Raw genomic sequence first — 26484 nt, forward strand, 5'->3', positions numbered from 1 at the left:
CTGTACAGTGTCATGAACCTCATTCCATAGTTGATCAGGCACTCTATCTATCAGATCTAGGCCCTTAAATCTATTTCTTACTTCCACTGTATAATAATAAGGGATTTGATTTAGGTCATACCTGAATGGTCTAGCGGTTTTCCCTACTTTCTTCAATTTAAGTCTGAATTTGGTAATAAGGATTTCATGATCTGAGCCACAGTCAGCTCCTGGTCTTGTTTTTGTTGACTGTATAGAGCTTCTCCATCTTTTGCTGCAGAGAATATAATCATTCTGATTTCGGTGTTGATCATCTGGTGATGTCCATGTGTAGAGTCTTCTCTTGTGTTGTTGGAAGAGGGTGTTTGCTATGACCAGTGCATTTTCTTGACAAAACTCTATTAGCCTTTGCCCTGCTTCATTCTGTACTCCAAGGCCAAATATGCCTGTTACTCCAGGTGTTTCTTGATTTCCTACTTTTGCATTCCAGTCCCCTATAATGGAAAGGACATCTTTTTTGGGTGTTAGTTCTAAAAGGTCTGGTAGGTCTTCACAGAACCGTTCAACTTCAGCTTCTTCAGCGTTACTGGTTGGGGCATAGACTTGGATTACCATGATATTGAATGGTTTGCAGGTCACTAGGTGCCCAATATGTTACTGGAGATCAGTGGAGAAATAACTCCAGAAAGAATGAAGGGATGGAGCCAAAGCAAAAACAATACCCCGCTGTGGATGTGACTGATGATAGAAGCAAGGTCGGATGCTGTAAAAAGCAATATTGCATAGGAACCTGGAATGTCAGGTCCATGAATCAAGGCAAATTGGAAGTGGTCAAACAAGAGACGGCAAGAGTGAATGTCGACATTCTAGGAATCAGCGAACTAAAATGGACTGGAATGGGTGAATTTAACTCAGATGACCATTATATCTACTACTGCAGGCAGGAATCCCTCAGAAGAAATGGAGTAGCCATCATGGTCAACAAAAGAGTCTGAAATGCAGTACTTGGATGCAATCTCAAAACCAGCAGAATGATCTGTGTTCGTTTCCAAGGCAAACCATTTAATATCACAGTAATCCAAAAAAAAAAAAAACCCAAACCAAAAAACGTGTAATCCAGTGGTACAAATTTCTCCCCTTGGCTTCCCGTCAACTTGCATTAGAAGGAAATGAGTTTCCTCCTTGGGCTTCCCAGGTGGTGCTGGTGGTATAGAACCTGCCTGCCGGTGCAGGAGATGTAAGAGAAACTGGTTCTATCCCTGGGTGGGGAATATATCCTGGAGGAGGGCATGGCAACCCACTCCAGTATACTTGCCTGAAGAATTCCAAGGGCAGTGGAGCCTGACAGGCTATAGTCCATGGGCTTGCAAAGAGTCAGACACAACTGATGTGACTTAGCACACAGCATGAGTTTCCTCCTAATTTGGAAAATACCATGAAATTTGCCACTAGGATTAGACAGTAAGAATCTTAATCAGAAAAAAGACTTTTTTTTTCCTGTTAAGTAACTAAAACAGTTTTCTGTTAAGTAACTGAAAAAACAGAGACATTACTTTGCCAACAAAAGTCCATCTAGTCAAAGCTATGGTTTTTCCAGTAGTCATGTATGGATGTGACAGTTGGACTATAAAGAAAGTTGAGCTCCGAAGAATTGATGCTTTTGAACTGTGGTGTTGGAGAAGACTCTTGAGAGTCCTTTGAACTACAAGGAGATCCAACCAGTCCATCCTAAAGGAAATCAGTCCTGAATATTCATTTTAAGGACTGATACTGAAGCTGAAGCTCCAATACTTTGGCCACCTGATACAAAGAATGGACTCATTGGATAAGACCCTGATGCTGGGAAAGATTGAAGGCAGGAGGAGCAGGGGATGACAGAGAACGAGATGGATGGCATCACCGACTTGATGGACATGAGTTTGAGCAAGCTCTGGGAGTTGGTGACAGACAGGGATGCCTGGCGTGCTGCAGTCCATGAGGTTGCAAAACACCGGACATGACTGAGCAACTGAACTGAATTAAACATTGTAGACATTCAGTCATTCTTAAAGATGCCTGAAAAATTTTGCAGCTGGTGAAGTCAAAACTGCCTCTGTATTTTAACAAGTATGAAAGAGGTGTGGCCTTTCTTTTTAGCCAAAATGATATAGCCAACTTTAACAGCTCAAGCTGCAAAGTAAGTAAAAATGAAACTCTGTTCCCAAATTATGGGTCTTATTAGCCCAGTTCAGCTGATATGTATGTTCCCAACCTGTCAATAGAAACTTGGAAAAGTGACCAAACGTTTGCAAAGCATCTCACTAAAAACATATGAGATTACTCATCAGTGATGTTATCACTTCAGATATCACACAACTTGTGCAAGAATCTGTGAGCATATTAAAGCTGTGAACTAAGAGATCTCTGTAAGCCTACGTGGTTTAGGGCTACGGTTCACCACACAGACCCTGAGCTCATTCGAGGCACACAGTAGACTGAATTTCCTTGCCCTCTTGGATAAGTAGGACCGTATGATTTGTTTTGGAAATGAAACTGAGTTCATGTGATCAGTGTCATTTCCTAAGAAGAAGATTTAAGCTAGGGTGACCAGAAGTAGCAAATCTAAAGGCATCCAACTAAATTTGAATTTCAAATAAACAGCTAATAGTTTTTGTTTTTTTACTGTAAACTTAACTTGTGCAATATTTGGGACATACTGACTCTAAGGAGTGATCTGTTTATCTGAATGCAAATCTCACTGAGCATCTTGCCTTTTACCCTGTAACCCTGCTTTAATAAGTGCCAGTGTACAATTCATCAGGTGCTGTCCATGTGTCTAGCATAGCAATCCTCAGACATCTGAGTGGATGCTCCATCACCCTTGGACCCCACGGCAGTATGAAGAGCAGAGCCCTCTGCTGACCTGCAGTGGACATATAGCATAGTCAAGAAATAACCTTGGTTGATGAAGCCACTGAAATTTGGGGGCTGGTTCTTAACCACAACATACCTAACCTATCCTGACTGCTGTAGATATTGCCTGACCCTGAACCCAGCCATAACTCATTCTGTGATATTACTGCTCCATGGTGTGGCCCGTGTATTTTTACTTAATGATTAAATTACTCTTCTGCCTTTTCCCCTTAAGGTGGACTTAGGTGAAGGCAAGATTTGCTTCTGTTGTGAAGAATTTCAACCAGCCAAATGCACAGACAAAGAAAATGCCTTGAAACTCTTCCCGGTTCAGCCTTGTAGTGCTGTTCACCTTCTCCTCAAGGTATCTGGAATGGATTCCACTCCCAGCCAGTAAACACACCACAGAGACCCCAAGGAAGGCAAAGCTCCCTGAAATATCCCTCTTCTGTTACCTCCTTCAAATAATGCTGCTAAAAGCAGATATGAGTGACTCCTTATCAGTGACCCAGAGTCAGAATGGAGAGCCAAAGGGACCACAGGTTATTTATTGTTGCCTCTTAAGTTATGAATAGATGGCTTATTTGTGTTCAGAATTATAAGCTAGTAAAAAAGGTAAAGGAGCCTAAATACATATACATGTATATGTGTATGTGTATAAATTTACATATACACATATGCACACATACATCCCACGATGTGGCTGCACATGTATGATGAAGTTTTAGCAGAACCTCTGAAGTGCGTGCCCATTTGTCACTGTTCTGATGCTCCTTTGTTGACCTAAATGAACCTTGTGGGCTACTGAGTGTTGCTGTTGTAAGACGCTTAGGCTAAGGAGATGTATTGGCCAAAAAATGAAGGAGAAATTCAAGACACTACCTCTTGTTTAATAGGCTGCAACTATACCAAGCCAAAGATACGAAAAACAAATGAAACCAGCTGAAAAAAATACTAGAGAAATGGATAAAAATCATGTCCTGACTTAAGGTCTGTTAGTCCAGTGAGTAACACGATCAGTTGGTAAACCCTGAGATACTAGTTTTTAGATGGTCCCTCACTGATGGCTTTCTTTAGATCTTAGTTTTGGGTTTATTTTTCATGGAGAAGAGGAATCTCTAAACAAAGATAGAGAAGCTGCCAGCTCTCAGAGTTTATGGAGGCTGTAAAAATGGCCTTCTTTCTTTGGCTTCTGGATTTTCAGTAGCTGAGTCACCCCCAAACTTTCTGAGCCAGGACTTTGCTTGGGGAAAGCCCCGCTAAGAAGCCAGGACTGTAGCAACAGAAGCTTTTGGAACTGGCTTTGCTGCTATTTTGAGGCATGTGTTTAAAGGAGACAAGCCCTGTTTACACTCAGGCTGGCCTGCTCCCTGTGTTGTCCTAGTTGGTTCCCCAGGGCAGCTCTGCCAGTGGTGCCTGAAATAGAATCTGTGGCCACCAATGAAGGAGCATGTTTCCTGGTGGGAGGCTGCGGGAGCATGGAGGTTGGGACTCACGATCACTGGGGACACCAACTTCAGAAGGAAAATTCAGTACCTTCCTGGAAGAGACGTTTCCAGACAGGATTCTGATGCAAAAAGAAATATGGTACTATCATGTCTACCCGGGACAAGAAGCTTCTAAGATAAGGGTTTGAAATTAAGAAGCACACACTGTTGTGTGACAGTCTTATTAACAGCCAGTGTTTGTTGGGCACCTAGTGTGAGCCAAACGCCGTGTAAGTCCTTTACATGCCTTTTCACATAAGTATCGGCCTCCTAGGATAGTGTTGTTATTAATTTTTGAAAGTTTTAATGCTGCATTCTGGTCATCAGTTTTGAGATACTCAGATGCGTCATTGTTTCCTGGTTCCAGAAAGTCCTTTTCACCCTGTGTGCCTTGAATGCCCTGACCACCACTGTCTGCTTGGTGGCAGCCGCCCTTCGCTACCTCCAGATCTTTGCAGCCAGGAGATCCTGCATCGTAAGTCCATACCAGGTGGCAGCCTGTCGGTGACGCCGCTGAGCCCACCCTCAGATCTTCTTTTGTCATCTGTGGCCTTTCTCCCTGAGCCTTTGTAGCGAAGGCTGTTGACTAACAGATGCTGTTTAATTAGGATGAATCCCAGATTCCTGTGGAAGAAGTGGAGGAACACAGACGCGTCCCAGACCCTGATGACTTCGTGCCGCCAGTGCCTCCCCCTTCCTATTTTGCCACGTTTTACTCGTGCACACCCCGGATGAACCGCAGGTATCCTCCCTTAGTACCCGTACCCATCCTCTCAGTTTTGAGGCTCGAGGGGCAGAACTCACGGCATGAGCTCTGACTTCTTTCCAGAATCTAGACATCGTGTTATTTTCCAGGATCTCCGGTTTTGTTTTGTTTTTTCTTCTCTCCTTTTTGGTCTGACAAATTACATGAAACCAAAGAAAAGTCAAGCCTTGACCTAAGGATATAGTTTTTCAATTTCAATTAGCTTCCCAGGAAAACTGACACCCAGTGAGATAACTACTGTAATTTGACATGATTGAGAACTGCTGTTACCCTGGAAACACTCTCATTTGGGCCAAATCGATATTCATTGTAACACCATCAGCAGGTCTTGAAATCATGAAATTCTTCCCAGCCATTAAAAAAAGATTAATTATTAATCACATCTCCTTGGTCTAGGGAAAAAAAAGACACCATGTTTATGTTCCTTTGCAAATTCTAGCTCAAAATTTTATCGTCTGTTTCTTAAATCTCTAAAATCATCATCTGTAGAACAAAGTGCCACATGCATTCTTTTGATTGTTAGCCACTTGTAGAATTGTACCTTTCTTAAAAATAAAAAGACTTCATTTATTCATTCAACAAGCATTTAATCCATTCTCTACTGCTTACGAGTCACTGTACTGGGTTATTGATATTCAAAATGAGTTACACTGACTTCCTCCCCCTAACAAGGAGCTCACAGTCTAGGTCATGAAAACTGAGTGTTGGAAGGATTGTAGTAGTACTCAGAAGGAGGTTTTGAGTGCAGGAGGGGGCGCTACCTAACCTGGAACGATGGGTGGGCTGTAGAGAGATTGAAGGAAGTCAGCTCATTAGGGCTGGCCTCCTGTATGAAGTGATGCTCTTAGTCTGAATGTAAAGGATAAAGCACACCTATATTTAAACTTGTGGAAGAAAAGCATAGACTTCTATAAGAAAGACTAGTGCCTTTCCATTGCTAGTGAGAGGGCCAGGAATTTCTACTTTTAACCCTGAGGTACATGTGGAGAATTGTCAAATTTGGTGTCAGGCTTGGGGTTTTTGGAAATCCATTTTCTAGTGCTCAGGACAGCCACGTGTGATTTTCAGAGGTCACTAGTGGCAGCTCACACTCAGATGCTGTTCACGTTCTCTTCCATGATTTACCTTCCTGACTTTCCCTCAGAATCAAGTCTAAACCCTGCTGCAGACCCTCCCCTGCTCACCCTCCTCAGTGGAAGCAGAGATGACCACAAAGCTGGAGAGGGCATCAGCTGGCTGCCAGATGGCCCCAGGGGACAGCTCAGCCTCCCTGTTGTACAGGGCCTGGTGGACTGGGATTTCGAAACTTCAGGGGCCAGGATGACTTCTGTAGTCTTTTTGGAAATGAACCAAGAATTACGGAGGCCAGAGGGACATAGCAACAAAACACATATTCTTTATGTACTATAGGACACATTTGCTAAAACCTTAGCCCAATGTCAGGCTGTCTACAGAGGGCACATTGAAGGACAGTGACGTGCCTGTTATTTCACGGGATGGGGAGAGAAATGCCCTCTTCATGGAGAATTCCTTGGCTCTCTGAGGCTGTGGGTGAGCGCTTGGTTGACCTAAGTGGAGGCGACAGACGGATTTAATTTCCTGCAGTGGCAGAAAGGGAAAGTGACTCATGTGGGTTAGGAAGTTGTGCTGACCCGCGGGATCTCCTGCTCCAGCCTTCCCTTCTCTCTTTCCTTTCTCTTCGCCTCTATGTCACGCTTTGAGTGTGGGTCTTTGAGGATCTGGATGCATCTCTGGACTTGCCCGTCTGAGTCCCGAGCCACTGCCTGGCCAAATCTGAGTTGGAAGAAGACGGACAAGCGTCTCACCAAGGGTTTTACCAACCAGGACTTCCTGAGAGGAATGTGGGGGAGGGGGTAAGGCAGAATACCCTTGCGATCTAAAGTATATACCTGGAGCTGTAGCTCATAACTCCAATAGGCAAACACCCTCATTTTCAGAAATTCCCCTAATATCTGAGTGGAGCCCACTTTTTTTTAACCTTTTATGTATTTTTTTATAATTGAAGTTGGCTTACAATAGTGTATTAGTTTCAGGTGTTGTTGTTGTTTAGTCACTAAATCATGTCCGACTCTTTACGACCCTGTAGATTAGCCTGCCAGGCTCCTTTGTCAGTGGGATTTCCCAGGCAAGAATACCAGAGAGGGTTGCCATTTCCTCCTCCAGGGGATCTTCCCAACCCAGGGATCAAACCTGAGTCTTTTGTCTCCTGCATTGGCAGGCAGATTCTTTACCACCAAGCCACTAGGGAAGCCCATTTTCAGATGTACACCATAGTGATTCAGTATTTTTTCTTTTTATGTTAATTGGAGGCTAATTACTTTACAATATTATGGTGGTTTTGCAATACATTCACATGAATCAGCCATGGGTGTAGATGTGTTCCCCATCCTGACCCTCCCTCCCACCTAACTCCCCGTCCCATCTCTCAGGGTCATCCCAGGATTCAGTATTTTTATAGCTTATGGAGAAGGCAATGGCTGGAGAATCCCATGGATGGAGGAGCCTGGTGGGCTGCAGTCCATGGGGTCACTAAGAGTTGGACACGACTGAGCGACTTCACTTTCACTTTTCACTCTCATGCATTGGAGAAGGAAGTGGCAACCCACTCCAGTTGTCTTGCCTGGAGAATCCCAGGGACGCGGGAGCCTGGTGGGCTGCCGTCTGTGGGGTCGCACAGAGTCGGACATGACTGAAGCAACTTAGCAGCAGCATATTCCATTTAAAGTTATTATAAAACAATGGCTATTATTTCCCTGGACTACACAATATATCCTGTTGCTTATCAATTTTATACATAGTACTTTGTATCTCCTAATCCCATGCCCCTTGTCCACTTTTCTTTTAAAATGGCTAAATGTATTCACTTTTAGATACATATTCTCTCGGAGATATTTTTAAACTTGACCGACTTTGCTAGATTCTCAGTGTAAATCAACTTCATAGGCACTAGCTGTATAAACCCAATTGATAATTTTCTTTCTTATAAGCAAGGCTTCCCTGGTGGCTCAGACAGTAAAGCGTCTGCCTGCAATGCGGGAGACCCAGGTTCGATCCCTATGTCTAGGAAGATCACCTGGAGAAGGAAATGGCAGCCCACTCCAGTACTCTTGCTTGGAAAATCCCATGGCTGGAGGAGCCTGGTGGGCTACAGTCCATGGGGTCCCAAAGAGTCAGACACAACTGAGCAACTTCACTTTCTTATAAGCAGACAGGCAAGAATGTTTGCATTAATGTTTCTACAAACAGTTATGCTAAGAGTTTTCATGCAATAGAGGCTCCCTATTTCCTGTAAGGTTTTATGACCTCTCAGAAGAGGTTTATTTATTTAACTTCTATAAATGTAACCATTTTATGCATTGGTATCTCCTTGAGAAAGGACTTCCTAACCTACTGTCGTAAACAGAAGCCTGATTGCAGTTAAGGCTTCTATCCAAAGATGGTTATCTACTTTGTGAATCAGTTTGTCAGTACAGAAGGTGACTGTGTGTCCCCATCTCCTCAGGGAGTCCCCCAGTCTCAGAAATTGGCTTGAGCCAGCAGTCGAAAAGGAGTCTCTAAAACAGTTAGAACTGGACGTGGAACAACAGACTGGTTCCAGATAGGAAAAGGAGTACGTCAAGGCTGTATATTGTCACCCTGCTTATTTAACTTACATGCAGAGTACATCATGAGAAACACTGGGCTGGAAAAAGCACAAGCTGGAATCGATTGCTGGGAGAAATATCAATAACCTCAGATATGCAGATAACACCACCCTTATGGCAGAAAGTGAAGAAGAACTAAAAAGCCTCGATGAAAGTGAAAGAGGAGAGTGAAAAAGTAGGCTTAAAGCTCAACATTCAGAAAACGAAGATCATGGCATCTGGTCCCATCACTTCATGGCAAATAGATGGGGAAACAGTGGAAACAGTGTCAAACTTTATTTTTTGGGGCTCCAAAATCCCTGCAGATGGTGACTGCAGCCGTGAAATCAAAAGACGCTTACTCTTTGGAAGAAAAGTTATGACCAACCTAGATAGTATATTCAAAAGCAGAGACATTCCTTTGCCGACTAAGGTCCGTCTAGTCAAGGCTATGGTTTTTCCAGCAGTCATGTATGGATGTGAGAGTTGGACTGTGAAGAAGGCTGAGCGCCGAAGAATTGATGCTTTTGAACTGTGGTGTTGGAGAAGACTCTTGAGAGTCTCTTGGACTGCAAGGAGATCCAACCAGTCCATTCTGAAGGAGATCAACCCTGGGATTTCTTTGGAAGGAATGATGCTGAAGCTGAAACTCCAATACTTTGGCCACCTCATGCGAAGAGTTGACTCATTGGAAAAGACTCTGATGCTGGGAGGGATTGGGGGCAGGAGGAGAAGGGGACGACAGAGGATGAAATGGCTGGATGGCATCACCGACTCGATGGACGTGAGTCTGAGTGAACTCCGGGAGTTGGTGATGGACAGGGAGGCCAGGCGTGCTGAAATTCATGGGGTCACAAAGAGTCAGACACGACTGAGTGACTGAACTGAACTGAATGTAAAAAAGGGAAAAAAAACTAAATAATTGAGTTTCCCTGAATCCTTAGTTTTTTGTTTATTTTTTATTGAGATTAAATTTATATAACATGAAATTGACCATTTGGAAGAATACAATTCAATGGTGTTTAGTACATTCACAATATGGTGCAGCCATCAGCTCCACCTAGTTCTAAAGCATTTTCATCACCTACAAGGAGACCCTGTATCCATTAAACTGTCACCCCCATTCTTTCCTTTCCCCAGTCCCGTGGAGAACCACAAATTTGCTTTCTCTTTCTTATGGATTGCTGTTCGCTTTTTGACTAGTGGATTTAAAAGGAATGATGGTATTACATTTTCTATATTGTCCCTTGCCTAAGAATTCCGGGCACTCCATCAGAGAGCAGCTTAGTTGATTATTCTCCTGCTCCTGGACCAGGAGGTTGTAGCATGGAGGGGCAAGGGGTTTTTCCCATTGTCAGTGGGTAATGCTCCAGGGTCAATGGCCAGTGTCTAGAGACACCAGCATCAACTAGCCGAAACAAGCTTTCTGATGCCAAGATGCTCTTCCTAGGATGGTTGGCCCTGATGTTATTCCCCTGCCACATATCTATGGAGCACGAATCAAAGGAGTGGAAGTGTTCTGTCCTCTGGACCCCCCACCTCCCTATGAAGCTGTGGTGAGCCAGACAGACCAGCAGCAGGTACTGTCCATGGAGTTTCTCTTTGGTACATTGATGGCAAGCAGGAAAAACAGCTGCAGAGGACAGGGTGGGAGAGGGACCATGTCTTGTAGATGTTTGTAAGAAGTTCACTTTACTCCAGATGATGGTTGAGTTGAATATCAATAAATAACCCTTTTCCCCTCTGATGCAGGGACCTTCATTCCAAATGCCAGAAGGATCAGAAGTTGCCACCAGCCCATTGGAACCAATCTGCATGCCAGGGATTCAAGGTAATAAATACATAATTGCTGCCCAGACTCATGATTCAGTAGATTAAGAATGATATTAATAATGATCCATATGATATTTTGTTGGAGGTCAGATATTCTTGGAGCAGATGGTTCAAGCTACATTCTTTCTTCCAAATGTAAAAGCATTATCAAGTCCTTAGGGCTTACAAGTAGAAGATAATATATGAACAGAAATATAGATATCATTAGAATCTTTTATGAATAACCAAGCTATTTTCAGAAATGGATTTCAGAGTTTAATTTGGCATTCTTTTTTAAAAAATTTTTATCTATATTTTTTAAACACTCAAAACATTTTGTATTGGGGTACAGCCAATTAACAATATTGTGATAGGTGAACAGTGAAGGAACTCGGCCATACATATACATGTATCCTTTCTCCCCCAAATCCCCCTCCCACACAGGCTGGCACATAACACTGAGCAGAGTTCCATGTGCTATACAATAGGTCTTTGTTGGTTATCCATTTTAAATACAGCAGTATGTACATGACCTTCCCAAAGTCCCTAGCTATCCCTTCCCTGCTGACAACGTAAGTTTGTTTTCTAAGTCAGTGAGTCTATTTCTATTTTGTGAGGAAGTTCATTTGTATCATTTCTTTTTTTGATTCCACATAGAAAGGATGGCGTATGCTATTTCTCCTTCTCTGTCTGACTTACTTCACTCAGTATGACACTCTCTAGGTCCATAATTTGGCATTCATTTATTTTCTGATCTAAGATTTTTTTTTCTCCCGTTAAGATAAGATGAGCTCTTTTAAAGGGACAAAGAGAGTTTTGTCTATTGCAGAGTGATTCGCTCATCTGTAACCCAGGACCCAGGTCATGCTGCCTTCACATGTACTGAGTGCCAATTCCCAAACCTCCATTAAATACTAGAGTCAATTTACATTTATCCTTGTAGCTTAAGGGCACATTGTTACCGCTTTCTCTCTTTGGAGAGGTTTTAAATGGCCCAGAGAATTGTTCACAGGATAAAATTGCAGATGGTGATAAATAATGGATTAACTCTTAGCTATTTTAGACAGAGGTGATTTTTCAGCAGCAACATTTGGAATAGGTTTCTGCTCTGTTCACCTTCCATCTTAAGTAGAATTATGAAGCAGGGTTCTGTTTCCTAAGTATGTTTTTAATCCTTCCATTTCTTAAAAAAAAGTTTCCCAGAGTACTACTCAGGCTCACAAATGATGGGATTTTATTTTCCTGAGCAGCAGTCATCCAGTTTCGGAGTGGTTTGACTGATTCCTTTAATGGCCACTAGCTCTTTAACCTGGCTTCCCAGGAGTTTCACAGCCCAGTCCGCAGACACTTCCTCTGCCCGTATTTGGCCTGCAGCCCCAGGGCAGCCATCTCACCTGTACACCTCACCTGTACCGATATTCCCTTCCGCCTGATCAAGTTCAGCCTGAATAGTCAGAAAGGGGAAATGGCAGGGACCTTTCCAGTGCCACACCAGCATGCTTCACTGGAGAAGATTCTAAGCACCTTTTCAGGCCTTTGGGCATGGCTTGTTTTTCTGCTCTTGGTTTTATAGTTTTTTGTTTGTTTGTTTTAGGTGTGTTTTGGGCTTACAAGTAGTAGTTTGGGGAGGCGGCATTTCCCATAGTGCTGCCAAATAAAAATGTTCTGGGCCCACCGCCTAAGTAAATATAATTAACTGGACTACCCTTGTCCCAGCTGGTTGGGGCTCACAGGTGTTTCCTGCCCAACATTTTGAAGGCTCTAGCTGGTGAAATAATTTCTGTTTCTTCTCTTAAAAAAAAAAAAAAAATCAGGTGGGGATATTCCTACCACACCTGGAGAAGAAAGCGCATCCATACCAACTCCCAACACAAACCAGCTGTGTCCGGCGAGGAGCTGGAGAGCCCTCCGACCTCTGAGGACAAGATCCAAGAGTGATCCTGTGCTACATCATTCTGCTGAGAGAGGTGATGCCATCCCCCAGGCTCTCCGCAGGGCACTGTGCGTACTTGCCCACAGGTGCTGAGTGGCTCTGGCCACCCAAGGCTCTATGGTTCAAGACAAAGCTTGGAGGGGGGCTAAGAGGTCTTGGCAAAATAACAAATTCTGCATGCATCTTAGGGATAGATATCTACCACATCTTTTCCAGCTGGTAGGAATTTTTCTTGTCAAGTCAGTATCAAGCATTTGGTTGCATGGGATACTGTGTTGGTGCCACACGAAGAAGGCAGTGAAACCTAGGTCTGATTCCTTAGATGCTCAAAGTTTCGTGGGAACCAATATTCTCACTCCAGGAAAAAGTCAAACGGGTGTTATTTTCCCCCCTTCTTCTATAATTTGACACTAATTATCTTTTTATTGTGTATGAGTAAATTGAATTATTTAAATCTGACCTTGTTCCAAGAACTTTGGATAGAGTGAAAGTCACACTCCATCTCTCTCCCTTTCTGTTTTCAGTTTGTGTATAGATGGTATTTGAATAATTTTAAATTTTAATAATCAGAAATTTTTAGAAACTTGAAATAATCTTGAATCTTCTTTTCTAAATATATGACTACCTGAACATCTCCAAATACTTCTTCATTGTAGAAAATTATTTTAAAAAATAAGGAAAGAAAGGAAGACAATGAATATCTTCTGTAATCCCAGTAACAGAGGCTTCTTTCGGTGACCTGTGCTCTCTTCAAGCTCTGTGCAAATACAGCTTTGCAAACCCTCTGGCCCTGCTCTGCCCTGGGCCCCACGTCACCCCTAGTTGGGTTCCGTCCCTCTGACAGCCTGTGTTGTTTGCCACAGCTCTGAACTGACCATGTGGGAGCCAGAGAGAACACACCTCCTGTCTCTCCAGTGGCTTCTGAGCGGGGAGGAGGCCTGCCTGGGACTGAGCACCCTCTGCCCCCCAGCAGGCCCCGGCAGCTCCCCAGACCCGTCTTCACCTTGGGGTCCTCTGCCCACCTGGCAAGCTGAGGACTCGAGATGGCCACCTGCAGTTTCCACAGGAGCTCGGCTGTCTGCACAGCTTAGTCTGTACCTCTTTCTAGAACCTGCTCCCCCTCTGCAGCACTGCAGGGGCAAGCACGACACGTATTTACCTGTTGGAGCCTCTGCGGTGGAAGGGACCAGGTCGCCTTCGAGTGACAGTGCAGTGCCTGGCTGTCTTCCTCACACATGAGTGTCTCTAGCGAGTGGTCCCGGAAGACTCCTGTCCCCTGTGTTGTACGCGTGGCAGCCAAGGAAGATGGCTGCCACCCCCTGTTTAGAACTCCTCACACCTTTCTCCAGAGGAAAAGGAATGCGCCCCTGCCTCTACCTGTTCTCCCAGCCCCTGCCTCCTTTCTTCCTTCAATATCTAAATTGCTGCATATCAGACCCTCATAGACTGAAAATCTCCAGTGTCGCGTACACTGAAGGCCGCTGGCTGGCTTATGAACACGTGGAGACCAGGCCTGACTTTGCTGCACCCACCTGCCAGTGCAGTAATGTCCTGCCAGTCCTTATACCCTTGCTGAAGCAGGGAGTTATGGAAGTTAGAGCCTGTGGTGGATTTCCCAGGCCTGCTGCGGACTTCCAGAATGACGTGTGCTGGTCTAGATTTCTGCACTAGATTTGTCTTTCTGTAACAGTCAGCCATCGCGCCACCACCAGCCATGCTGTGACGTCGATACTGTAAGTCAGGACATTGCTCCCCAGGATGTTTAGGACAAAGGTACAGTCAGTGTGAGCAGAGCGTTCCATTCATCCCACAAGTCTCCTCTGTCCTCGGTCCCTCTCTTTCAGTGGCTTCTTCATCCTACCCGCTGGAACGTTCTTGCTTTGGTCAACCATGTTTTTTTCTGCCTGTGCAAGCCATCCCCACGTATTGGTCATCACCCCATGAAACCATTGTTCCATTATGATATGCATTCTGGATGCTCTTCTCTATCAGCTGTGTTTACCCTGATGGTTATTTTCTTATGTGGCACAGTCAAATATTTGGGGGACCTGTCCTATTGAAGTTATACTTCAGGGAACAAGCTCGTGTCGCAGTCATTGGGTTTTTCTTTCTTTCCTCTTCCTTCTGCAAGAGGAAAAGCAAGACTTGCATGACTGTTGGCACCTGTCACATGCTTTCCACGTGGAGTTTCATGGTCTGTGCTGTTTCAGGTACAGATGTGTTCACAGGACTTGGCCAACAGGTACATGTTATTTGTCTCTGTCCACAGCCGTCCCTGTGCTCAGCTGTGAGGCTGCGACTCAGACTGAGGGAAGACTGGACTTGGCTGCAGTGACCTTGAGGAGAAGGTTGAGGTCCCGAGCTTCAAGATGCAGACCAAGGTCTTTGATAGATTACAAGTCTTACATGGACACCAAGCTGCTGGTGGCGAGGTTCCTGGAGCAGTCCTCCTGCACCATGACCCCAGACATCCATGAACTTGTAGAAAACATCAAATCTGTTCTGAAATCTGATGAGGAGCACATGGAGGAAGCTATCACGAGTGCCAGTTTTCTAGAACAGGTAGTTTTATTATTGATATCAGGCATAAGTCAGACAACCTGTTTCCATAGCAGCTGAAGCAGCTTCTCTGGTTTCCTGCCCAAGGCACAGAAAATCCATGTCACTGTTTCAAGGGGAATGGGCTGTATTAAGGGGTTAGGAGGTCTGGGGAGGGAGAGGAAGAAGCAGACCTGCTTTCTTTTCGGGAGTGATGACTTTTCCACAGTCTTCTTGACCCAAGAGAAGAGAAAACGATTTTCCTAGAAAATGGAAGCATGCCTGGAAAAAAAAGAAAGGGAGCAGCCTAGGATGAAAGCAAGGGCTCTGTGGAGTGCAGAGTATGATCAACATTCCATTTCCTAAGTTGAAAGTTTCCCTTGATCTGGCATGTTTTTTCAGCCCTTTGACAATAATGGAAATACGTGAATTTTAATACTGACAAGATTCTGGGGGCTGGTCACGTTCCCATGAAATGTTTGGCGAGATTACCTAAACTGATAGACTTAAAGGAATAAGCACCTTTTCCTTTGCAGGAATCAAAAACCACATTGCAATCTCCAAACAAGTTGCAGGTGAAAAGATAAAACTGGACCTGTAAATATCCCACTTGGGTGTCAGGCTTCTCATCTGGAAGGTGAAGGGTTGGAGTGGGTGGTCTGTACACCCGCATTTCTGAGTGAATGGGTTTTGCCCCTGATGAGAAGTCAGAATGGTCACAACTTCCCTCACTCATCTCTTTCAAAAGCAGTGTTTACCTTTGGACATTTGCTCTGTTCCTCTGTGTCTGGGGTGGCCATTGGAGACCTCAATGAATGGAGGCTCATAGGTGTTACTTGGCTGTGCCTGAGGGTGTTGCATGCCCGTCAGATACTTCTTTTTTATATAATTTTATTTATTTCTTTTTGGCTGTGTGTGGGCTTTCTCTGGCTGCGTCAGGCGGGGCTGTTCTCTGGCTGTGCTAGGGCGTCTCTCTGCGGTGGCTTCTCTTGTTGGGGAGTGTAAACTCTAGGTCTCACGGGCTCTGGTTTCGGCACATGGGCTTCTGTGGTCGTGGCCCCTGGGCTCCAGAGCACAGGCTCAAAAAGAGTCGTGGTGCACTGGCCTAGTGGCTTCATAGCATGTGGGGTCCTCCTGGATCTGAGATTGAGCTCGTTTCTCCTGCATTGGCAGGCGGAGTCTTTACCACTGAGCCACCAGGAAAGCCCCCAGATACTTCTTGAGTTGAGTTGGCCTGATTCTCAGGGTCATTGCCAGCTACTGTTTCCCTGGGTGTGCTTTTGAGGCAGATTGAACGAAGCCCCATCTCGCTTTCTTTTCTGTTCCTTTTCCCACCTGCTGGCCTCTTCTTACAGAAGCCAAATTCTGTGCTGTCTGTTGGGGAACGTGGGTAATAGGAGAGCAGCTGTGTGAAGAGGTGCATGAACCATGGACCCTCTTGTTGTTTGCTTTCTAAAAAAGTGGTCAACAGTGGTCCTAGGCCAGCTCCAGCTGGTTGCCTGTGTAGAAGAGAGGTTTCTATCTGCATGTCCCTGGTCTGCTCCAGGGAGTAGATGTCACTACCTGCCCCCTTCCTTGTGTTCAGCCCCAGTTGCCTGATAAACAGAAGCAGGTGTTCGGAGCTGCCAAGTTCAGGTGAGGTAAGAGCTAGAGCGTCTGTGGAGCTGTTGGTCTGGACCTTCTGCAAAGTCTTGCTTGATGGAAGATGGCTTTGAGGAGAAAGAACAGACACTGATAGCTTTTTTGATAGATTTTACTAATAGCTCAGCAGGTGCTATCACTATAAAAGTTTGCTAGGTCTTTCTGCGCAGACTGGGTCAAAGTTCAGGTACCAGGTTATTATAATAGACTTTATGCCACCTGCCGGGGCTTCCAGAACAGAACCCCAGTAGTCAGGTGTCATAAAGCCACACCACTCCTCGGAGAGAACGATGCAGGGACAAGGGGAAGGGAGCTTTTATTTCTGACTCTGCTCAGCTTTGCACATTTTCTCCTTCTCTAGTATTACTGAAACGTGTTATTTTTTAAAGATTTTTTTTTTTGATGTGGACCATTTTTAAAGTCTTTACTGAATTTGTTACAGTATTGCTTCTGTCATTTATGTTCTGCTTCTTTTGGCAAGGAGGTATGTGAGATCTTAGCTCCCTGACCGGAGGTGAACCTGCACCCCCTGCATTGGAAGGTGAAATCTTAACCACTGGACCACCAGAAAGTCCCTGGAATGTGTTTTTATATATCCATTTACATCTTTACCAATATCAAAACCACTTGTCCTAACTTACCATGTAATAATAGTAGACATCTATGAATGTTAGAATTTTCTTCTTAGTCAGGAAACAGCTATAGAGACAAATATAATAGAGTATTGGAAAATTTTAATGTCCCATATTTTGGGGGTATTAAACTTTTAATGACCTTAGAATCTCTGAATGGTGTAAACTAAATGACAAGTCATCCTGATGATTGCTCTGTGATATTAGATGGTAATAAAGCACTTGAGTTTTCTCCAAGGTGCTTACAGCAATATGTCATACAGACATGACTGTGTAATTTTAAAAATTTGACGGTTCTGCCCTTATTAGTCTCAACTGGATCAGAAATTACCCATTTTTGCCTTGATATGGTATATTTAGAAGTTATGTGTGTGCTACCTTGCAAAATCGATCTAGCAGTAGAAATACTCTTAAGAGTTATTAATAAATGGTTCTAGTTTTTACGAGATTTATCATGTTTTTTATTGAAGTGTTATCAGATCAATTAGAAACACATTGGTTTAAGTTGACATAAACTTAACCAGACCAGTGGTTATAAAATTTGCAGGTTTAGCAGTATTACCTTGTGATACACTTTTAATGAAACAGATGCCCACACCCGTTCCAGACTCCCCTGTCAGAACTGCTATGGGGGGAGCAGGGATTCTATGTTTCTGACAAGCTCCCCTCCTCTCTAGTGATGTGCAGACCCAGTGAGAATCACAGGGAAATTGGAACAAAAGGTGATAAGAAGAATGTTAAATATAAAGCAGAAAGTTGCAGTAAATAAGTCAATAAGTGTGGCAGGCCTACTGTTGAAATAATAGAAAATTGAGGGAATTTCTTAGGAACTTCAGAAAAGAAGCAGTATGTTAAAAGACTCTGGAATTTCAAGTGGGTTCCACTTTGGGAAAACACCCTTTTCTCTTCCCCAGGGCAACTAAAATCATGTCCAACTCTTTGGGACACCATGGATTGTAGCCCACTAGGCTTCTCTTTGTGTGGGACTTCCAGGCAAGAATACTGGAGTGGGATCTTCCCAATCCAGAGATCAAACCTGCATCTCCTGCTTGGCAGGCAGATTCTTTACCACTGAGCCCCCTACCCCAAACTGAACATTACTTGGGTGGATATTGGAGGCAGGTCTGAGGACCACATCAGGTAAAGTTTAACCTCTTGTCACCCTGTTTATTCTCCCAAAGATCATGGCTCCGATGCAGCCCAGCACTTCCAGGGCCCTGGTGCTGCCCTCGCAGAAACAGCCTGGCCTGCTGCACCTGCGGAGCTGCGGAGATCTGAGCACCTTCGTCCCTGCCGGGAGGCCCCCGGCCGAGAGGAGGCCCCGGCGAGCCGAGGCCGAGAGGCCACACAGCCTCATCGGCGTCATCCGAGAGACTGTCCTGTGAGGCTGCAGGGCTGGGGCTCCTGAGGAGCAGAAAGACAGTGGGCCCTGGAAGGCAGGGAGCCTCTTGAGGGGATGGGTTCCCTGTCTGTTTCCTGACTGGGAGTTAGGGTGCCCTTCCGGCTTCTCCTCAGAAAGAGGGGCCACTCCGGAGAACATTTATTCCTGCTCCTGGGCTCCCGGGTTCTCCTTTCTGCTGGCTGCAGGCCCTTGATGGGGGAATGACAAGTTCTTCCGGGCCATTTATCTTTTGGATACACTGAGTGGGAGACTGTAAATGAAGCCCAAAGCTCCTCTGCCCGGGTCCGCCCTGCTGTGGGCAGAAGTGGCTCAGGATTCGGTGCCTGCTGTGCCCCTCACGATTCTTTTCTGCACTGAGCTCTTGCCTTCTCTGGAAGGGCAGATGTGCTGGCTCTATGTATTTGCTGCCAAGTGAGAGTGGCACTGGCCCAGAAGCAGGGTGATGGACCCCGATATTCTGTGGTCATCAAGCCTCGTGTTAGATCACTTTCAGATCACATTTTCTTACGGAAAACAGGAAACTTGTTTGGTGACAAATTTTGATGAAAGAAATTTGGGAGAGAATTCTTGTTGATTCCATTTATTCATGCTTGTAAAACTAGAGATAGCTAAGGCAGAACTGAGAATAAAAATGTTTACCTTGGACCTCCAGGCTCACTGTGTAATATTTGTTTATGTGTAGGTGGCCAGGCCTTATCTTTATGATGGGTTTGGGACTTGGAGCAGTGGTAGTCAGGTGGGTAGGTCTGGGCAGGCCACCAAACCAGCTTAATCTCAAAAGCACCCAAGCTCCTTGGATAACAATGCTTCCTTCATCCATTCAGCCAGTGCTGGGCTTCATGGAGCTGCCTTCTCCTGGGGCCATGAGCAAGAAATCAGTAAGGTGATTATAGGTCGAGGATTAGTGCCAAGAAGGAAGGGGGCCGTTAGAGAGGACTTCTTTGAGAAATGACATTTGAGCAGGACTTGATTTTGAAGGTCAGGGAAGAGTGCTTGAGGTGCAGGGAACAGCCAGTGGAAGGACCCCCAGCCCTAGAGACCATGGTGACTGCAGCCCAGAGCGAGGGGAGAGGCAGGAAGAGCTTCAGGCTGGAGTTTTTGCTAACAGTGAGGTATGATGGAAGAGTCAGCAGCAGAAGAGTACAGATTCAGTTATATTTCAGATGATCACTGTGCCATGTGGAGACTAGTTCAGGGCAGGATATGGAATAAAGTGGCAGGGAGGAGCTAAACGCAGAGGCTGTGCACTGAGGCTGGCTGGCCTTTCTGGGCACCGCCTGGGCTCTAGGTACTGTGCTGGGGGCTTTACAGGCTCATGTCACCCTCACAGCAGCCTAAGAGATGGAAGCTGTGATTGTCCCCATTTTACAGATGAGGAAAATGAGGCTCAGTAATTCAGAAGTTAAGTGCTAGAGATGCCACCCAAGCCCATCATCTCTAGGAAACACTCTGTTCCTCGACCTCCCACATAGGAGCAGTCTGCCATTTCATGTTTCTATGAAAAAGTGGTTGCTGAGACTTCTAGCCTGGTTTGTGAAAGCACAGACTCCCCCTGTTGCAAGGCAACAAACCAGGCCAGAGTGGAAACTGGGATGAGGTCATGCGACTGAGTTAAAAAGAGGGAAGAGACTGGAGGCATGGAGCTGGGGTGGAAAGCGGGCTGGAGCAGCAGACCTGGAGAAGAGGGAGAGATGGGGGGCTGTAGCCAGGGTGGGATCTGGCCTACTCTCCTGAGGCGGGCTGTGTTTATAGTGGAGGCTTATAGGGGCTTCCCAGAATGACGGTTTCTCCCTTCTCATCTGCTTGTGCCCAGGCATTGAATTCCCCATGCAAGTGAGCAGTCTTTCCTGGAAGCCCTCGCTGTCAGCATCGTAGCTGGGCTTGGTCCACTTCTCTGGGGCAAACCCCTGCCCTCTTCGAGGGTCTCCACTGTGGTACAAGCCCCCGCTCAAGCTCGCCGTCTCCATAAACTGCCTGTGTAGCCCTGTCTGGTGGTTCTCCTTTACTGCAGTTTATTTTCCCCAACCCTGTGGCTCCAGATGAGGTCCACAGGCTCTCAGTCACCAATTTGCTGCTCCCACTCCATGGCTGGGGAGAGAAGGACCACCTTGGCCCTCTCAGCTGTGGCTGGCCTTTCTCACCTTTCTAGGCTTATGGGAGAGCATCCCTTTCCATCTTCCTTCTGAAGTCCTTCCCACTCACTTCCACCTGCCACTGCAGACCTCACCATGTACCTAGAAGGCTCCACAAAGGTAGGTGGGGACTGCAGGTGTGGACAGTGTCTGCCTATAGCGTTCAGGGAACAGTCACAGAGGTGGTCCCAGCCATCCTGAAGAAAACGAAAGAGTCAGAAACAACCAGAAAAGGAAAGGGGAACCCAAAGACTGAGGACATCACCTGATGCACACCAGGAGGAAGTGAAGACCTGCCTCAGCTTTGGAGAGTTGACCCGCAGCCTGGAGACTGTCCCGTGTATTTCCAGGGTATTAGTGAACTCAGATAACTGACTTCTGCCTTGCTTCTCAGGCTTTAAGGAATGTGAAAGTAAAAAATGTATATTACAATATATATTTGCCCTGGGAGGGAACTTAGAGGCCATGAAATTCATCTCCCTGTGAGGTTGCTAGGTGTGATATACTTTTAAAAATTATTTATTTTTAATTTTAAAAATTTTAATAGTTATGCAAAGAGCTGGACACAACTGAGCGACTAATACTTTCACTTTCATAGTTGATTTAAAATGTTGATTTCAGGTGTATGGCAAAGTGATTCAGCTATATATATATATATATACACACACACACACATATGGGCTTCTCAGGTGGCGCTAGTGATGAAGAACCCACCAGCCAATGCAGGAGATGTAAGAGATGCGGTATTGATCCCTGGGTACAGAAAGAACCCCTGGAGAAGGAAATGGCAATCCACTCCAGTATTCTTGCCTGGAGAATCCCATGGACAGAGGAGCCTGGCAGGCTACAGTTCATAGGGTTGCAAAGAGTTGGACACAACTGAAGTGACTTAGCACACATATATGTATATACATGTATATATATTCTTTTTCAGATCCTTTTCTCTTATAGGTTCTTATAAAGTAGTATAGTTCCCTGTAATATACTTTGAAGTACATCGGCATTCATGTGCGTGCATAATTAAATGTACCAGGGAAGGCAGCCCTTTCGTACTTAGAGTACCTTAAGAATCCAGTCCAGACGTGGTAACAAAACATCTCAAAAGTAGTTATCAAAATTATACCAGAGATTGATTAAATGGCACGAGGGGTCTTTTCACTGGTGAAATAAATGATGTCCAGGATCTTGGCTGACTCAACGCACAGGACAGTCAGTTCTGCACCAGCGTGGTATGAGAGCCTAGTCTCCACTTCATGAGACTGTCACATGGATCAAGTCACAGGATCAGGTCACAGATGGATCAGGTCACAGGCTGCTTCTTCAGCATGTTGTCTTTGCCTCAGCCTTTCATGCAAGTTGTGTGTCCGAGTGTCTGAGGACAGAGCAAGATTTTCCCAAGCTTATGAGCTGTTCCGTGCAGGCTTGCTAGTGGGTATTTGTGTCTGGCTGGCAGAATTTCCCCAAGACTTGCTTTCTCTTCACAGTTCCAACTAGCGGTTAAATAGGGAAGGGGTCTACGGCCCCTGACTGCCTGAGGTTGCACACACTTAGTGGAAGAAGCAGCGCTCGCTGAACAGCCACATTTACTAGATCCAGTCACGCTACTCCTTCAGTTGGCAGATGGAGAAACTGAGGCAGAGAGCTAAATGCAGAACAGAGACCAGGGTTTCTGGCTCCTGGACCAGGGCTGCTGGTGTGGGTCAGAGCTTCTCAAACTGGGGTGAAGAACCAGTTTTTTCCCTTCCAACCTGCCTCAGACCAAGAACGTTTCCAAATTATAACAGACTGACTATAAACTGTCATGGCAGCTCAGGCTGCCAAAACAGCATGCCGCGGATTGGGTGGCTTACACAATGGAGATATTTATTTCTCACAGTTCTAGAGGCCAGGAAGGCCAAGGTCAAAGTGCCAGGTGATTGAGCATCTGGTGAGAAAGCCCCCTTCCTGGCTTACAGACAGCCGCCTCCTGCTGTGTCCTCTCGTGATGCAGAGTGAGCTCTGGTCTCTTTATCTTCTTGTGAGGGCACTGATCTCATCATGGCAGCTTCACCCTCATGACCTCATCTAAACTCAGTCCTCTGCCAAAAGTCCCACATCCAATTACCACAACACGGAATTAGGGCTTCAACATACGGATTTTGAGAGGACATAAACGTTCAGTGTACATAGTGATCTACCACAGGCTTCCCAGGTGGCACAGTGGCAAAGAATCTGCCTGTCAGTGCAAGAGACTCAGGTTCGACCCCTGGGTCAGGAAGATCCCCTAAAATAGGAAATGGCAACCCACTCCAGCATTCTTGTCCGGAAAATTCCTTGGACAGAGGAGCCTGGCTGGCTACAGTTCATGGGGTCCCAAAGTGTCAGACACAGCTGACAGACTGAGGACACAGTGATTTACCAGGAAACTGAAATAATAGTGATTTATAAAAAGGTATATGAAATGTAACTGCCCCCTTTATTAGGTTTTATTTTTAAGAGCAATTGTGGGTTCACAGCAAAATGAGTATTCTCATAAACTTCCTGCCCCAACGCATGCACAGACACCCACAATCAACATCCCTCACCAGAGTTGTATATGCATTGTAATCAAACCGATATTGGTGTGATTCTCACCCAAAGTCCATAGTTTATACAGGGGTTCACTGTTGGTGTTGTGTAGTCTATGAGTTTTAACAAATGAATGACATGTATCTACCATTATAATGTGCTCAGTCATTCAGCTGTGTCCCCATGGACTGTAGCCCATCAGGCTCCTCTGTCCACGGGATTATCTCAGCAAGAATTCTAGAGTGGGTTGTCATTTCCTACTCCAGGGGCTCCTCCCTACCCAGGGATCAAACCCACATCTCCTGGTTTGGCAGCCAGATTCTTTAGCACTGAGCCACCAGGGAAAACCCAACTACCATTATAATATCATACAGAACACTTTGTCTGCCCTAAATATCCTTGGCGCTCTTCTCTGCAACCCCTGGCAACCAACGGTCCCTTTACTGCCTCCACGGTTTTGCTTTTTCCAGAATGTCATGTAGTTGGAGCGCAGAATAGAAAGCTGCTTCAGATTAGCTTCTTTCATTTAGTATTGCGCATGCAACTTTCCTCCATGTCTTTCCATAGCTTAATGGCTCCTTCGACCCCTTATTGAATTATTAGATTCAACAGTTATAATAGAACTCTATCCAGTTAACATTTCAAAACACCTTCATTTTCCAAACTTGCTCTTTCTTGTCAGGGATCAGGAACAAAGAGTTCTTGGCTGATCTGCAGCCCATGCTTTGCATGGTGCTGGTCAGGGTTCTCCCTCTAGTCGGAGTTTGCCAGTTCGGTGTGGTTCTGTGTGGACATTGAGGGAGTAGGAGGAATTGATGGACTGGGAGAAGGGCAGGCAGACAGCCTCAGGGTTCACGAGTCTCCAAGGGTGCCTGACAGCTGAGGCTCCCCTCATAGAGAAGCCCACAGTGCCATGGCCCTACACGCTGGCGAGTCCTTTAGGACCAGGAAGAACTGGCAGAGAAAAAAGGCAGCTGTGGCCTCCACCCAGCAGCAGAGGAGCTGGGGAAGCAGAACAAAGGAGCGCATCTCCACCTCCCCAGGCCAAGTGGGTGAGATTAGGGGCCTGGACAAGGGCATCTTTGTTTATGTCAGTTTCCTCCCATCACTCTCCAAGTCTGGGGCCAGAAGGCATCGCATGTCCTGCATTTCTTTCTGCAGAGCCTTCATCTTCCCACTCTTTCAGCAGGTATTAATTGAGCTCCTGAGTAGCAGGGAGTGAGCCAGGTACTGAGGAGGGAATGCTGAGCAGGGGGAGAAGGACAGACCTTCCCTGGTGACTCAGACGGTAAAGAATCTGCCTGCAGTGCAGGACACCTGGGTTCCATCCCTGCATTGGGAAGATCCCCTGGAGAAGGGCATGGCAACCCACTCCAGTATTCTTGCCTGGGAAATCCCATGGATAGAGGAGACTGGCAGGCTACAGTCCATGAGGTCACAAAGAGTTGGACATGACTGAGCAACTAACAGCACAAATAATAATAATTGCAAAGTTAACATTTCTCTTGACTGCTGCTGATAGTTCTGAGGGACTGTTCCAAAGAGGTAAGGTAGATGCCAGGATGTATAGGAGTATTTGTTGGAAAAAAAAAAGCTAGTATGATATCCAAAGATTACTACTGACTGATTACAAAAAACAGATATCTCAAGGTAATGGTTTTGGTGTTTTTCAGTGTGTAAGAGGATGTAAGAATTTGGGCTCCTTGACATTGTTCTTTAGACATGCATCTTAACTATCTAGGCCTGATATCCTGTTTTTCTCCACTATGAGTTCGCCTCTGTGCACAAAATTAGGGACAGCTGCCGTGCAGTGGCTGATGGCAGGTAATATCCCTTGTTTACTGGAATAGCAGGCAGTATTCTTTGTTTTTTGAATTGCAGGTAACATTCTTTTGTCTGCAGAGCTATGGAAAGGTAAAGGAAATATACTACTGGAACTCATAGGAATTGAAACATTAACACCAATACATGACTTCAAAGTAGTAATCATAACTAACATTTATTGTGAGCCCTTCCCTTACTAACTATGGTAGTTTTCATGATAACCTTCATAATTCAGTGCATGGTCAGCCACCCAAGACGGCTGTTTTTTTGCTCTCTGTACACCCCTTGCATGACCAGAGGCTGCTTTACCTACACCCTGCTCACAGGACTGACCTTTTCACCTATTCCCCCAGGCCCCAGCTGGTGATTGTTCTTATCAAGGGGGCAGTGAGGGGTGGACCCCTCTGCTGGTTTCCCTGGTAACCAATGAGCCAACCTGATTTCAATTCTCTTATAAATTGAAGGGCTTCTCCCCCTTGGGAGTGGAGCCTGCCGCCATGTTCTGACCACCATTGGCCACACACGTTGGGGTGTTGCTCCAGGATATTGCTTCAGAAAAGTAAGCTCCCCGCTATTGATGTTTCTGTCACTGACTCTGGACTCTTTCTAGCGTCTTGAGGCTGGGCTGGTACAGGTTGTAGGCTTGCTGGGCGCATCCCAACAACTGGAGAAGCAGCCAGCTGATGACGGAGAAGACTCCCACTGGCGCCGAGATGTCGGGGAGTACAGGACAGGGAATGAAATGTTGTGGGGCAGGGGTGGGAATGTCCACTAGCATGTGGGGCCCGGAAGTGTTAACACAAGTTTGAAAAGTCAGAGTTTGAAGCAGAGAAAGGTTTATTGCAAGGCCCGTTCAAGGAGGGAGGTGACTCATGTCTTAAAAAGCCCTGAGCCTCCTGAAGGTTTTCAGCAAAGCAATTTTAAAAGCCAGGTGACGGAGGGGGTTTTGCAGGGTCTGTGATCAGCTTGTGCACAATTCTCTGATTGACTGGTGGTGTCACAGGGGTTAGCATTATCAGTCCTTAGGCTCTAGGGGGCCTGGGGCTCTGTGCTCCTTTCCTCAAGTATTTAACATCTTCCATTTGTTGGAGAGGGAGAGGTTTCTAACATCAGCAAAACGACTCAGGAAATGTGTACCAAATATCATCTAGGTACTTCAGAGAGGAGCTGAAGCAGAGGATATGGGGGAAGGCCTGTCCTGGGAAGGCCCCACAGGGTCCTGCTTGGTTACGAAAGCTGCAGGTGTAATCCTGGG

The 26484-nt window shown here is 45.6% G+C and overlaps 1 protein-coding gene across 1 annotated transcript in view; it reads left to right on the plus strand.

Moving 5' to 3' along the window:
- ENTREP1 (endosomal transmembrane epsin interactor 1) overlaps nt 1–18709 on the plus strand; it is a 71158-nt gene extending 52449 nt beyond the window's left edge. Inside the window, exons 4-11 of the mRNA XM_068974731.1 lie at nt 3107–3235; nt 4726–4833; nt 4967–5100; nt 10219–10348; nt 10521–10599; nt 12395–12547; nt 14783–15075; nt 18506–18709. Coding sequence (XP_068830832.1) covers nt 3107–3235; nt 4726–4833; nt 4967–5100; nt 10219–10348; nt 10521–10599; nt 12395–12547; nt 14783–15075; nt 18506–18709 — 1230 coding nt within the window. The remainder of the gene's footprint in view (nt 1–3106; nt 3236–4725; nt 4834–4966; nt 5101–10218; nt 10349–10520; nt 10600–12394; nt 12548–14782; nt 15076–18505) is intronic.
- Nucleotides 18710–26484: the final 7775 nt, after the last annotated feature.

This window comes from Capricornis sumatraensis, chromosome 6, assembly GCF_032405125.1.
Source record: "Capricornis sumatraensis isolate serow.1 chromosome 6, serow.2, whole genome shotgun sequence".
Lineage (NCBI taxonomy): Eukaryota > Metazoa > Chordata > Mammalia > Artiodactyla > Bovidae > Capricornis > Capricornis sumatraensis.